This window comes from Glycine max, chromosome 6 (genome assembly GCF_000004515.6).
Source record: "Glycine max cultivar Williams 82 chromosome 6, Glycine_max_v4.0, whole genome shotgun sequence".
Lineage (NCBI taxonomy): Eukaryota > Viridiplantae > Streptophyta > Magnoliopsida > Fabales > Fabaceae > Glycine > Glycine max.
The window spans coordinates 5,493,768-5,509,421 of record NC_038242.2 but is presented as its reverse complement, the minus strand read 5'-3'; the positions used below and the strand labels follow the sequence as shown (position 1 = coordinate 5,509,421).

General features: G+C 33.0%; 1 protein-coding gene across 1 annotated transcript; it reads left to right on the top strand.

The window, feature by feature from the left end:
• Positions 1-9,733: 9,733 nt before the first annotated feature.
• Positions 9,734-15,654, top strand: LOC106798914 (uncharacterized). The gene is made up of 8 exons (XM_014776209.3): positions 9,734-9,795; positions 9,909-9,972; positions 13,464-13,773; positions 13,861-14,079; positions 14,173-14,436; positions 14,515-15,075; positions 15,238-15,345; positions 15,577-15,654. Exons 3-8 carry the CDS (start codon positions 13,468-13,470, stop codon positions 15,652-15,654), a joined length of 1,536 nt encoding a protein of 511 aa, XP_014631695.2. The 5' UTR covers positions 9,734-9,795; positions 9,909-9,972; positions 13,464-13,467.

Below are 15,654 nucleotides of genomic sequence, written 5' to 3'. Positions count from 1 at the left end.
AAAGTCATGATATCCACCACAGAAAGAAATATCCTTTTGCTGCCCAAACACTCGATGGAGACTATAGTTAGTAAGGAAACACCCACAAGATTATTGGCAGAATGGGCATTTTAAAGTGCTGTGATATTGATGGTTATTGAGACTTTTATTTATTAAAAGATAACTTTTTAAGAGCTTTCTATATTTAACCTGAATTCTTTTAAAGTAAAAAAAAAAACTGACAGCAAGAAGCCAAGAAGTTAATTGAATACGTAGCCTAATTATAATTCTTCAATGCAATATCTGATGACCTTTCTTTTTTATTTTTTATTTCAACAATAAAACAAAACGAATATTAATAAGTTGTTGGCCCCAATAATATTAATTTCATCATGTTAACAAAGATTTTGAATTCGAGTGAATGAAAAAATATGATTTGAAAAAAAAATTAATCCAATTTTCTAACAAAAATTAATTATTAATAAAATCAATCAGCCTTCAATACCAATAACAACGTAATAAAAGAAAAAACGAACCCAAGGCCGTCACTTTTTTTTGGGGTGTTTGTCGGAAAGAAAATGATGCTTAAATTTTGGGCTGGGCCTTCAGTAAAGCACTTCGCTTGACTACAGACCCCCGACCCCAGGTTTTCGTGGGCTCTCTAATATGTTTTTGTTTTAAAAAAAATATAACTTTTGTCAAAACTTTTAGTTTAAAATATAATTTTTTTCCTATTTTCTTAAATTTATGCATTATTAGTTTTTTTTTTCTAATTAAGACATCTTATCTTTCACTTTAAAAAAATTCATCATTTTAGTCTTCACTTTTTAATTGAGACATTTCGTCTCTATTTTTTAAAAAAATCAATTATTTTAGTTATTGTGATCAATCTTAAATGTTGATTTATTAATTTTGTAAATGTTGGTTGAAAACTATTATTTCTTATGCACATGAAAAATGTTTTTCTAAATTTTTTTAATTGCTAACAAGCTTAATTTATTAAAAAAAATAAAAATACTGTCAACAAGTCTAAAATTAACCAAGAAAATTAAAATCATATATTTTTTAAAATAGAACAAAATTATTTAATTAAAAAATAAGAAAACTAAAATTACAAATTTCTAAAAAATAGAGGATAAAATATCTTAATTAAAAAATATAAAGGATTAAAATCATAAATTTTAAAAAATAGAATGACGAAACATTCCATAGCAAAAAAATCCACCCACCTCACATACACACATTTTTTTCTTTTTTACTCTTGCCAATAATATCAGCATCATAGTTGTAAAATTTGATTCAATCTAATCAAATCCGGTCGATTAAATATTGGATTTCGATTGAACCGGTTCAACTCGGCTGGTTAAAAAAAATGATCACTTCTATGATATTTTTTAATGTCTCATTATTATCAATTGTTATTTTGAAGTATGGATATGAACTTTTCCTATTCTAATAATATTAGTTATATACTTATATATAATAAATACATATATAATTTTAAATTTTTAATATATATCAAGTCAAACCGAACTAATTCCTATTTCATTAATTGATCCACTAACTTACTATGTCGCCGGAATTAATTTTACAACTATGATCAGCACAGAATTTTTTATAAACCTTTTGACATCTTAACATATTAATTATTTTCTTACATTGTTTTACTTATCATTCTTATCATCATCTAAATAACTTAGCTAATTTGTTCATGAATGAGAAAGGAATAGAAACTCAAAGGAAAAGGACTAGTTAGGGTGATCGATCGGAAGGCCGGGGTGAATGAACGTATTACAGACTACAGAGCTCATCCACGACATGTTTGGACAAAAGTAAGGGAAAGAATAATTAAATGATACTGCAAGTTTTATTAAATATTCTGATAATTCTTTATTGATAAAAAAAGATTTTTACAAAACTAGATAAATTTGATAATATTTAAAAGACTTAAATATGTTTAACATAGGATTACACTTTTGTTTATAATACATAAGTATATTTAAAATATATAAATTATATTTTATATTTACAGAAAATAATTTAAATTGTAATACAAAATTATATTTAATTATTGGCATATTTTAAAACTTATTAAAATTAAATTTAAAAATAAGTATAAAAGATAATTTACAATGATTGAGATATAATTACACTTTTATTTAACGGTGGTGGTAGGGGACAAAAAGTTAAAATTCTCTCAGAGTATAGTTTGTTTTTTTCTCTATTTATTATTCTAACTCATCCTAACACCATTCAAAATACTCATTGCCATAAATGTTTAATTGCATCATCAAGTTTTGCTTTGGTAATTCCAAATAAATCCTGCAAGTACTTTGGCATCGACAGAGATGTGTGAGTGAGCTAGAGATGGATATGACGCAACAAAAGGGAGGTCATCAAAGGTGAACATTGCGATGTCTCTCTCTCTCTCTCTCTCTCGCTGCAATTAATTTCAAACGCTTACCTTCATATTGTGTCGTTTGTGTCAACGAGTTATACCTGATGGCATGGAAAAGCAACATGCCACTGAGATCAAGTGACCTCACAGAACCTGAATCGAAGAGAATTAATTCCAGCTATTACTTCCACCACTATATTATATATCAAGTTGTAAATAAAGATTGATTCTGTTACTAGTGATCAAACTCATATCTTATAAGAATGAGTTTAAATATAATTATTACGTAAGAATTTTATTAATAAATGATTTGTAAGTATTTTTTAAATACTTAAAATATATTTTGATGCTACTAAATTATGTAAATCTAACTCATCTTAACTTTCACCAATAAAAGAAATATATATATCAAGCTAGCTAGTAGGGAGGGGATCCTCTTAACTATGACCTCATAGCATGTATCATCATCACTTATCACTGCCCAAAACAAAATGCAACAGTTCTGCCTTTGGAATACAATAAAACAAAAAACAAAAAAATGTACATCATAGAACAGTATAAACTGACAGAATATTGAAAGAGGGTGTGTCAGGTATGTGTACACGTGGGCCCCGTGCCTTACTTGCATTGCATGCATAGTTAAGAGAATTTATATATATCTTTGCATGGGGATATATAGATCGAAGAACAGCAACGAATACCGGCATGCCCGTTTCAGTCTTGCCCTCGATTCAGACCTGATTTTTATCAGTACCTTACCTGTACATGCCATATCATGCCAATACATACTTTTGCTAAGATACAAACCTACATATAAATACATGCGTCACCTAGCTCTTTCAACCTCTAAAAAAGAGTAGTGGAGTACAGTAAGCTAGCTATAACCTAACAAAATTGAAAAAAAGATACGTGGATGGATACCCCTTGTGTACGTACGTGTAGACACATTAGAGGTGGATATCATTGATGATGAGATTTTTAGTGTGGATATCTCTATTGAAAAAGAGACCTAGCTAGAAGATAAGTTATTAGGTGGATAGTATGAATGTATGATATTCACTCATTTTTATATGAAGCATAATTATAATTTATTAATCAAAATTTGAATATGTATAACATAGAAATGAGTCAAAAATTAATTAATAGTTATAGAATTGTTTTTTCCCTCAAAGATTACAAGTATTTTTTAACTTATTGATAAAGATTCAAAATTATGTATAAACATTATTTTCTCTTGTTAATTAATAATTTATTCATTAAGAGAGAGGGTGAGATCAGAAAAGAAGAAAGATAAGTAATAGGAAAAATATTTTTTTTGTTGGCAATTATGTTGTGTTTGATTTAGAGGAGAAAATAAAGAAAAAAGAAATAGAAGAATTTTTTTTAAATAAAGCAAAGAAAAAGAGATCTCAATCTCACACAATAAAGTACAAAATTGATATCTAAACTTATTTTTCTCCGTTGAAACAAACACAATCCTAGTTAGAGATAGTGAAAAAAAAGAAGAAGAAAAATATGTATGATAGATTATATGATGTGATAAGAGAGAAAAATAAGAGTTATTGATGAAATGTTTAAAATAAGTGGATGTTGAAATATATATGATTGTTTATGTAATGTAAATGAAGTGGGAGATAAAAAAAAAAAAAAAACACATGACAAATATTAATTTAAGTGTTTCAATTGTTTAAGTGTCTAAAAATTAACACTCCTATGATAGAGGGAGATGCAGAGAAAGGAAGAATATAAATAAGTGTGCTGTTGACGTATATATAAATCATGATTCAATATTTCCCCAATCTATCTTCACCAAATTAAGGTTCACTTGTCTTCCGTCAGAGATCTAGATTATGCTGCATCGCTTGCAATCACCGTTAGATACAAGCTTCTTAATTGGCTGGTTTATTTTATCCTTCATTTTTATTCGGACTATATATATCATGACTATGAGGGTTCGTTTATTGTATTGCTGTTGCTTATGAGTGACTCATTGTGTTTTGTCTTGTTTTGGGAGAGTTAATTAGATGGGGTAGAACTTAGTAGGTACTTAATTTAATGCATATTCAGGGGAGGCTAGCTTGTTCTATGAGCAATTTATTAATTGTATTTGTTGTTCTTTTTGGCTGGGCGCACACCGGCCCTGTGCTTTTAACCAAACGATTTCTATTTAAATAAAATGACTTCACTTATCCTAAAAATAAATCATGATTGAATTAAATTTACACGAGCATGATCATTTGATGGAGAACAGTGTTTCCTTCATGAACTTGAGCAAAATTAAATTTACTATAAGATAATAATGTATTAAGTAAAATAAGAATATAAAACTTAATTTTAACAATTGATAAATAAGTAACTAAATGGTGTTTGACGCCTTCATTAAGTTCTCATTGATATTTAATGAAAATTAGAATATAAAACTTAATTTTAACAATTGAAAATTCTGAAAACTAACCACAAATAATAAAATAAAATTACACATGAATTAAAGTATAAAACAAAAATATAATTAAGTAAAATAGTTAATGGTTGAAGCATTGAAAAGATTTTTTTTTCTTCTTTCGTTCTCTCCCTTGCAAAGCAATAATTTAAAAAATATTTTATTTTTACTCGCTTTTTTTATTCATTTTTCTTTTGTTCTACTTTTTTTCAAACTAAACAAAAGAAAAGATATTGTTATTTCATGTTTATTTTCTTTACACTTAACCAAACATGTCATTATAGAGAGAGAAAAAGAAGAAGAGTAAAAAAGATAAATAATTAATATTGTTAGTGATATAATAACAAGACAAAAATAGAAAAAGAAATATTTTGTAATGAATAGGAAAACTGTGTATGTGTGTGTGTGTGTGTTGAGGAATTTATCTCTGTAGCTAGGTACTTGTCTATATACCTCTATAGACTATGTCTCAATCAAAGTTAGGGTAATTGATAAGAACAAGATTCATATTTTGAAAGGAAATTATAAATAAAAAAAAACGTTAATTCGAATATAACTAGCTACTGCAGGTCAATAATAACTCTATAAAATTATAAATACTAAAGCATGATCGAGCACTACACTATTAACTTAATAGACGCCCAAAGTTAACTCACCTAAATTTTTAATTTGAAAAAATAAAATACTATATGGATCATGCTGAGCGGACGGCATTGTTTCTTTCCTTACATTGTTGAGTACTACGACGGAATCAAATGGAATGAAACCATCCAAAGGGAAAATATTGTAGTCTGCCACCAAAGTCCTCTCTGTCTGAGACTCAGTACGTACTGCGTTAGTAGATAGGGGAGAGAGAATGTGTCATGGGATAATTATTAACACAAGAAGCGTGTGAATTGTGACAATGGGAATGTGATGGGATTTGTGATTGCAAGCGCAATAAACTAACCAAAGTTATATTATTGATATATTTTAAAAAAAAAATTAATATAAAAAATTGACGCACACATATTAAAAAGAATAAGTGTGTGTATGTTAATTAATAAATTATATTGTTATTGTATTTTAAAAATTCTCTAATTTATTTATACCTAAAAGGCAAAAACTAACAGTAGTACTTGACCAAACGATTAGATGTAACTCTAAAATTTTCTCTAATTATAATTTATTAATGTGATAAATAAGAACATGTCTGTGACTAAATCCTACAAACATTTGTTAAGATTGTGGTACTTAAAAAATAATGGGATTCACAAGGTCCGCTGAGTCATTTGGGATGAGTTTGAGTGTTTGATCGGCAAATTGATATTGCGTTAACGAACAACTAAAGAGATATAAAATTACAAATTCAACGAGTTTCACTGTTTGATAGGTTAATAGTATGAGTGTGCTATGAAGAAGGCAACTCAACTGCAACCAGTGGACATAAAACAACCAAGCACGACAAGCACTAGCATGCATCAAAGGACCACACCACAACACCTAAGGGATTTTGTGTAAATTCATTTTGTTACAAGAATGCCGAGTTGGCAGGATGGGATTGGCTCATGAGGAATATACTATCAACCATTGTTCCTCATTGTGTGGCACCATTCAACGATACATTGCACATTTTGATTTTGTTTTATTCCATTATCACAAATATCCCATTTTTTGTTATTCTCTTGCATTCTAGGCATCTTCTATTCCGTGTTAGCACTGCTGGTCATGGCCCTATGTAAAGGAATGCTTAGTTTGTAATAGATATCAGAGAAATAATATTCAATTTCTTTCCTTACCTTGCTTTTCTGGAGGTACCTAGACCTCAAATGTTATGATTCATAGAGCAGAATTTTTGCTTATAAGAAATTGGTGCTTTCATTGAACTCTAATGGCTGCCTTCCATGGCTTCCATGTCAGCCCAAACCACCTCTTCCTATGGCATCCTTTCCACACAGCCACCCACCAACAACCATTTTTGCAGGATCCTTCCCCTTTGTTTTCGCACACACCTTATCCTTATGTACATCTAGCTCAATCCCTTGGGATTGATTTTGAGAGCACCCGAAATTGTTTGCTAGGCTTGTTCGGTACCAGGAAAACTCTTCATCCATCATCTCCCACCTTACCCCTAAAAATGGAAAGCAATTTCCACGTACATGTTACTGGCTCTAGCAATGACGGCAACAATGCGGGGAAGCTTGTAGTACCACACTATTACAAAAAGTAGTTTTAACATCGGCTTATTAACATCGGTTTTTTACAAAACCGATGTTAAGTTAAACGCGGTGGCATATTTGTAAATAAAGTATCATTCTTAACATCCGTTTTCCAAAAAACCGATGTTAACTAATGCTAATATCCTAAAATATATTTTATTAGAGAAAAGATGAGATAATTACATTACCCCCTATTCACATTATCTAAAAGGAGAAGATAAAAATCAGATAATCCAATCTCTCCTTATATAAGAGACCATTGAGACTTTGATAAAACATTTTCTAATTTAAACAAAAAAAACTACAATAAAAAATGTGACAAGAAATAAGGAGAAATAAAAAAATGAAGTTAAAACTGAGAGAGAAAAAAATACTAGTAAATTAATAATAACCCACGTTGTAAAATACGATTGATTGAAGACGTAGGAAGTACAAATGTGAGACAGCATCTTCTATCAGTAACACATGACATGCAGAGAAGAAATGACTATCTATAACAATCAATAATAAGAAGGTGGTTGCAGAATGGTTTTGTTGCATAGAGTATGTGATTTGATTCAATACTGGAGAGAGCGACAACGACGCGGCAGGTAAAGTATTTGTTCTCTATGAAGGAAACCAGTTTCAACAATTTTAACATTTTGCTTTAAGTACGATATCCAATATCATATATTATTCGTATTAATTAGCACTAGTATTAGAACTTAAATGTACGTTCATCGGATTAACTCCCTCTCCAATCATTATATATGTAGGCCAGCCTGTAATAAATGCTATAAAATTTCACTTATTTAGTATATGTTGGATAAAATTAGTTAGAAGCTATGCATAACTGAAAATTGATAATTAAAGTTGAAAAATTAATTTATTTAATTATAAATATTTGATAAATTTAGTTGTTAAAGTAATTTAAAATTATATACCGACATAAATAATATATTTAAAAAATAATAAAAAATTGAATAAATATTTGAAGAATAAAAATGAAATAAAATATAAAAAAATAATATTTAGTATTTTAAAAAATATTATTTCAATTAATGTTTAAAAAATATTAGAAGTTACTAAAAAATATTAAAATTATTTTAAAAAATTTGTTTACGGAACAGTTTAACGAACTTCTCAACTAATAAAAAAATTAAAAAATAATTAAAATGACTTGCTCAACTTAGTCTAATTTTAAGAAAATGCTCGTCCTAATACGTACGTACGTAGCTCTAGCTAATTAGAAAGATAGTTCCTATATATAACCATGATTAACCTTAGCAAGTTAATTACTAGCATATTAGCTTTCCTTGTGTATTTTAATTAATTAAGTTTTATTCCTGCTTTGAAGCCTATCAGGTAGTTTTATTCAGTAACACTTACTCCATATTCGTTCTTAGGCAATTCGGAGATGATGATAGTTTAGTAATTTTTTACTTCAAAAATTGTGATAATGATAGTTTATTTCATTTTTTTATTTGTAGTATTATTTTCTTAATATGCGTATTATTGTACACCCCCAATAAGTAATATGCATAGTCTAAACATATAAACTATCTTAACCAGTTTTCAGACTCGACTTTAATCAGAGTCAGAGGAATTAAACATGAGATAAGAAAATGAAAAAAAAAAGATAGAGAAATTATCTTATAAACCCGATGAATAAAAATTAGCTTGGAGTCCGGGCAAATCAGCGAGACAGGAACAGCCCTAGCGCGGACCAAAGCCGGTGTTCAATTTCCATCTTCTTCCGAACACGCCATTTTCGTCTACGATAAACGCTCTCAGGTTCATTCCTTCTTTCGTTCGCTTTTCCGCGTCACACTGTGCTACTGCAATTCCTCTTTGCAATGCCAGCGTTTTCTTTAATTTTTCATTGTTTAGCCGCCAATCGTAGTTTAGATAGTGAAATTTCGAGTAACTTTTCAGTCAGCGTTAAGTGATTTCCTTGGAATCGAGCAAGAGAGAGCCAACTAACTCGTTCCCGCTACTGCTAACTGTTCTTTCTGAAGTTGTGTGGTTTGTATTTTCTTCTAAATCTCGCATTCTATGTTTTTGTATTAATGCTCAAGTGGCTGGACCTTCATTTGAGTATTTTAAATTTGTGGCATATTTCCTTATTTCCAAATCTCTCTGTTTACTGATTTGCATGGTATCCATGTCCGGAATTTCATATATAAAGCATGAAAGCAAACACTCCCGTAGGTATTGATTTAAGGGCTATTATACCGAGTTCGAGACTATGAAATTGCACAACTAGTGAAGTAATGCTATTTCCTTTCTTTTGTGTTCTCATTTGTTAAAGTACATGCTGACCTGCTATTGTAAATGTTATATCTAAAATTATTTGATGCTTACTACTTTCATTATTTACTAATTTTCTGGATTTAAGGGTTATACTTAATTACTTATTATTAATTTAAACTGTCTTAGATGTGGGTTTGTGTTTTCGGATTGTTTTTGTTCTCTTTTTTCTCTTATATGAAAAGGTCAGTCGCTCTTGCTTCACTTTCAACTTGAAGATTGCTTAAGAGACATCAACAACTCTAACATTCAACTTGAGGGCACGTACTCCCTAATTCAGCTGAAGGGCCACTGAAAATTATCGAAACGTACTACCAGGTATATATCTAATTGTAATCACTTTTCTACAAATATATGCCTTCTCTTTTCTTTCTAATAAATAAGCAGAGAGTAATGAGATTTGATTTGTCCAATTAGAGAACACACACAAAACTCAGCGCAGTCGTGTTTGAATCCCCACCTCCCACATCTCTCGTGTGATCTTGTGAGAGGTAATAGAAGTTGTGTGTATAATTTAGAATAAATTGTTCTCGTATCTTCTGAGCGCTTGTTATACTTAATCTTACTCTTTTTTTTTTATCATACACAAGATTGTCTTATGTAGGTGTTCATTCAGTTATTTCTTTGATTCTTGTTTTCATTTTGGATCGTGCTGCTCATCATCACAGGTACAAATGTTTGTTACCAATGAATATTTTTATTACGTGTTCACTGCCATTAATGACAATTGATATATGCTATATAAATTGTGTTCATGATGAGTGAACCTTAGATTCCCGTTTGAGATTGGATGCAATGATTCTTGCGGATAGTTTGCATTAATCATTGTATTTAATCTTGAATTGTCCGTTTGGACAGTTTGGGGAGACTGATATTTTTATGGTAGATTCATGTGTTAAGGTTAAAATTATTTTGTTTAATTTGATGAAATTTCGGTAATGCATTTCTAGTTGTTCTCTGGGTGCATACTTGATTATCGGAAAATTAATTTCACCGATTTCATGTTGTGTACTTGGAGACCAATGCGAAATGCTGCCAAAATTTTGTCAAATTTAACAAAATAGAATTAACCCTGATGTATGAAGCTACCATAAAAGACGGTCTTCCCAAATGGGATAGGGCCACACCTATAATAAAAAAAGTGAGATTTTCATGCATCGAATAACTTTGAGAGTATGACTGAGTTATTACTTAGATGGATCGAAGTTGGATGAATGAAAGTCGCATCAGCCCAGAATATGAGGAAGGCGTCGAGCAATTCTTACAATTTGCTTCACAAAGAGGTCAACCGGATGAAGATGGAAAATATTATTGTCCTTGCATCAATTGTTTGAATGGAAGACGACAAATACTGGATGACATACGAGAGCATCTGTTGTGTGATGGAATTAAGAGGAATTATACGACGTGGATATGGCATGGTGAAATGACAGACATGCAGAGTGGGCAACAATCCGAACCGTTTGATGTAGAAATGGGAGATCGCTTGGAGGATATGATTCGTGACCTTGGACAAGAGTCTTTTCAGCAAGCACATGCCCCTATGTATGATACATTACAAACTGATTCAAAGAAACCTTTGTATCCGGGGTGCAAGAATTCGTTGACGCTGTTGTCGGCAGTTTTAAGTCTGGTTAATATCAAATGTTTGCTAATGGAGACGACGCAAAAGACCTTACATGGCATGCAAATGAGAGAAACTGTGATGGAATGCTTCGTCATCCGGCTGATTCCTTGCAATGGAAGAAGATAGACCGTTTGTATCCGGATTTTGGCAAAGAGGCAAGAAATCTTAGGCTTGGACTAGCCACTGATGGAATGAATCCATATGGCAGTTTAAGCACGCAACACAGTTCGTGGCCAGTTTTGCTAGTGATTTACAATTTGCCTCCTTGGTTGTGTATGAAACGAAAATACATGATGTTGTCTATGATGATAACGGGCCCAAGACAGCCAGGAAATGACATCGATGTTTATCTCAATCCCTTGATTGAAGACCTTACAAAGTTGTGGGACGAAGGAGTTTTAGTGTTTGATGGGTTTCGAAATGAGACATTTAATTTACGTGCAATGCTTTTTTGTACCATTAATGATTTTCCAGCATATGGGAATTTGAGCGGTTACAGTGTTAAAGGCCATCGTGCATGCCCCATCTGTGAAGAAGACACAAGCTACATACAACTGAAACATGGAAGAAAAACAGTTTACACTAGGCATCGACGTTTTCTTAAACCTCATCATCCTTACCGACGATTGAAAAAAGCATTTAATGGAAGTCAAGAGCATGAAAATGCACCGGTACCGTTGACTGGTGACCAGATTTTCCAGCGGGTTCAACACCTAAATACAATATTTGGAAAGGTCCAAAAGAAAGACAAAAATAAGACTTGCATATGGAAGAAAAGGTCGATTTTGTTTGATCTTCCGTATTGGGTTGATCTAGATGTTAGACATTGTATTGATGTTATGCATGTGGAGAAAAATGTATGTGATAGTCTCATTGGGACGCTCCTTAACATTCACGGCAAGACAAAAGATGGTTTGAATACTCGTCAAGATCTAGCTGAGATGGGTATTCGAGCGTCGTTACATCCAAGGTCTGATGGTAGAAAAATATACTTGCCTCCAGCTTGTCATACTTTGTCCAGAAAGGAAAAGTTCAGTTTTTGTCAATGCCTACGACGGGTCAAAGTTCCACAAGGATACTCTTCAAATATTAAGAGCCTTGTGCATTTGAAGGATCTTAAGTTGGTAGGCTTAAAGTCTCATGATTGTCACGTCTTGATGCAACAATTGTTATCGGTGGCCATACGAGACATTTTGCCTAACAAAGTCAGGCTTGCCATAACTCGGCTGTGTTTTTTCTTCAATTCTATATGTAGCAAAGTTCTTGATCCTGTGAAGTTAGACGAACTGGAAAATGAGGCTGCTATTATATTGTGTGAGTTGGAGATGTATTTTCCGCCTGCATTCTTTGACATCATGGTTCACTTAATTATTCATCTAGTCAGAGAAATCAAATGTTGTGGTCCTGTTTATTTGCGGTGGATGTATCCGGTTGAGCGATACATGAAGATCTTAAAAGGGTATACCAAAAATCTACACCGTCCTGAAGCATCTATTGTTGAAAGGTACATTGCAGAAGAAGCCATTGAATTTTGTTCAGAGTACATTGAAAAAGCTAAACCTGTTGGGCTTCCCGAGTCTCGGCATGACGAAAGAGTAAGAGGTAAGGGTTCAAGAGGACTGCATGTCATCACTCCAAGTGTAGAAGATTTGCAACAAGCTCACTTGTATGTGTTGAATAATAGTAATGAAGTTTTGCCATACATAGTTCGTCATGAAAATTTAGTCAAACAAAGTAATCCAAAAATGTCGAAGAACTCAGTGTTGAAAAAACATAACAAGACTTTCCTAGATTGGTTTAAACACACAATCTTGGCTGATGATAATGCTTCTGAAATGTTGAGAAAGCTAGCAGATGGACCTAAAAGAAATGTTATAACTTGGCAAGGATATGATATAAACAAGTATTCCTTCTATACAAAAGCACAAGACCAAAAAAGTACAATGCAAAACAGTGGGGTTACCCTAAGGGCTGAATCTCAGCACTTCGCTAGTGTACATGATGACAATCCTTGTGTAGCTTTCATCCCTTACTTTGGTTTCATTGAAGAAATTTGGGAGCTTAACTATGTCAAATTCACTGTCTGTGTTTTCAAATGTAAGTGGGTTGACAGTAATACCGGTGTGCGGACCGATGATGTGGGATTTACGTTGGTGGATCTTAACAAACTCGCATACCAGAATGATCCTTTCATTATGGCAGAACAAGCGAAACAAGTATTTTATGTCGAAGACCCTTGTGATCAAAGGTGGTCAGTGGTTTTACATGGAAAAACAATAGGTGTCAATGTTGAAGATGATTATTCATACATTGATACTTATGTTAGTCCTTTGTCCACACAATTGTCACCTAATGTCATCGGAGAAGAAACTGACGATGTTCATGCTAATCGTAATGATCACGATGAAGGAGAATTAATTAACATCGTCTAATGTAATTTTTTTTATTTTGTACTTAATTTCAATTCATTTAATTACATTCATACGCATTTATTTTTTATAACATATTGAATTAATGTTTTTTTTTTCACAGCCAAATGGCTACACAGTCAAACTCTCCTCCGCCTCCTCCTCCTTCTACTGGTGTAACATCGCATTCGTCGTCACCACCATTGAAGCGGACTAGAAAGGCCTCACGCCTAAGATTATTGGCGACTAGACCAGTTGGGGCAGAGAGACCCCTTGTCCATGTGGATCCTGTTACTGGCAAAGCAGACGGTCCCCACAGCAAGAAATTTAGAACATATTTAGGGATCGTTGCTCGTGATAAGGTGGATGTCACATACGAAAATTGGAAGCATGTCCCTATTACTCAGAAGGATTTGATATGGGAGGATATTCAGGTATCATGTATTATTTCATGTTCCATATTGTTTGTTAGCCAAATATTTGAATTTAGTATTAATAAAACCTAATTTACTCTTTGTTAGGCTGAATTTGATATCCCTGAAGCATCTGATTTAAGGACAAAAAAGAAAATACTTCAGACTGTGGGGGAGCGGTGGAGACAGTTTAAGTCTGATTTGACGTCGAAATGGGCACTTGCAGCTGACAAGGATAGTGTTGATGACACTGTATGCAAAATGTACGGCATTAGCAAGGAGAAATGGACCCAATTTTGTCAGAGCCGTAGAGACCCTTCATGGGAGGTAACTAATTTGGGATTTTCATTTTTTTAACTTTAAATGAACTTATTATAATACATTGTAATCATGAGTTTCATTAATGTTTCATTTTTACAGAATGTTCGAAAAAAAGCACAAGCTGTCCAAAAACAAAACACTGCCCCTCACGTGATGTCTCGTGGGGGTTATGAATATTTAGAAAAAAAGTTGATGGATGAGAAGAGAAAGAAAAAACTAGAGGAAGCAACTCAATCCGGAAGCACTGACACCGTCATTGATCCTCCATCTCCCATCAAACGACACGTGAAGTGGAAGCTAGCCCGCACCAAGAAAACTGGTGACATGACATCTGAAGCAGCAAAGGAAATTGCTGACAAGATTGTAAGTCACTTTCAATTCATAATTGTAATTATTTTTTTTATTGTGTGATTAAGTATAGAATAAATGTGTTCTTCACAGGATGCGCTTGAGGAGCAGGCCTCACAGGGTTCCTTTGTTACCCATGGACGTCATGATATACTGACTGCTGCCATTGGGCGACCAGAACACCCTGGTCGTGTGCGTGCTGTAGGAGCCGGTATAACCATCAAACAATACTTTGGATCAGCTTCAAGGACCTCCTCCATTGCTCCCGAATACCTGCAACAGTTGACGCAACAAATCAAGGACCAACTAGAGGATTCAATCACAGAAAAAATCACTCGACGGCTAATGTTATCCTTCAGCCAAATGCAATCACAGGGACTCGCACTGCCTCCTGAACCTGATGTTGGTCCTTCAGCTGCTCGTGTCAGCACAAAGGAGAGTTGTGTTGATCCCTCAGGGAACGATCTAGACACCGGTGACTCATACAAATGTGGGTTGTATATTGAAGAATATCCTTCTCGCCTGGTTGCCCTGGGAAGAGTTTATGAGGGATCTACAACAATTCACAACATTCCTTTGCTGCATGATCAAGTTAAGGTTAGTGTTGAGGAAATTAGAGATGTAGATGCTCCCATTCCTGTACCCACTAAAGAGGTTAAGGTCGTGGGACAGGCTCTTAACACATTCCTTGCTTGGCCGACACATCTAGTCAAGCGTTTATCAGAACATGTATTTTAGTGTCATTAAATGCTTATTTTTCCAATTAAAATGTTTACTGTGATTAAATTATGTCAATTAATTATGTTGGATAAACAGGGAGCTGTGAGACCCGCGAAACCTGCAGATAGGCCGGATGATGAGGTCGATGATCCGCTATATCTAATGACATTGACCATTCCACAGCTTTTTCTGAAGCCATTGCAGGTTATGTGGGATGCTACCTTGTTTGGCCTATTTAATGAAAACTTTCCCTTGTACATAAAGCATGAAGATCTGTCTGAAATTGCACATGGTGGTCAATGTCTCAGCATATCTGTTATACAGTTGTGGATTCTGTAAGTCAATTTAGATTATTGTTAGTTACCTAATTTATTGTTTTACCTTCATGCATAATTTACTTTGTGTTAACAATAATAGGCATATGACTGAGACAAGTATGCGAGCTGGGAATATCGATGTGTATGGATTCCTCGAGCCACAGTCTATCCAGAGATCTGGCCAATCACAATTTGA

Excerpts from the sequence above, each read along its gene's own strand:
- LOC106798914 (XM_014776209.3), top strand. The coding sequence starts at position 13,468 with ATGGCTACACAGTCAAACTCTCCTCCGCCTCCTCCTCCTTCTACTGGT. Across the intron at positions 14,437-14,514 it reads AGGAAATTGCTGACAAGATT|GATGCGCTTGAGGAGCAGGC; the intron begins GTAAGTCACTTT and ends TGTTCTTCACAG. Across the intron at positions 15,076-15,237 it reads TTCCTGTACCCACTAAAGAG|GGAGCTGTGAGACCCGCGAA; the intron begins GTTAAGGTCGTG and ends TTGGATAAACAG.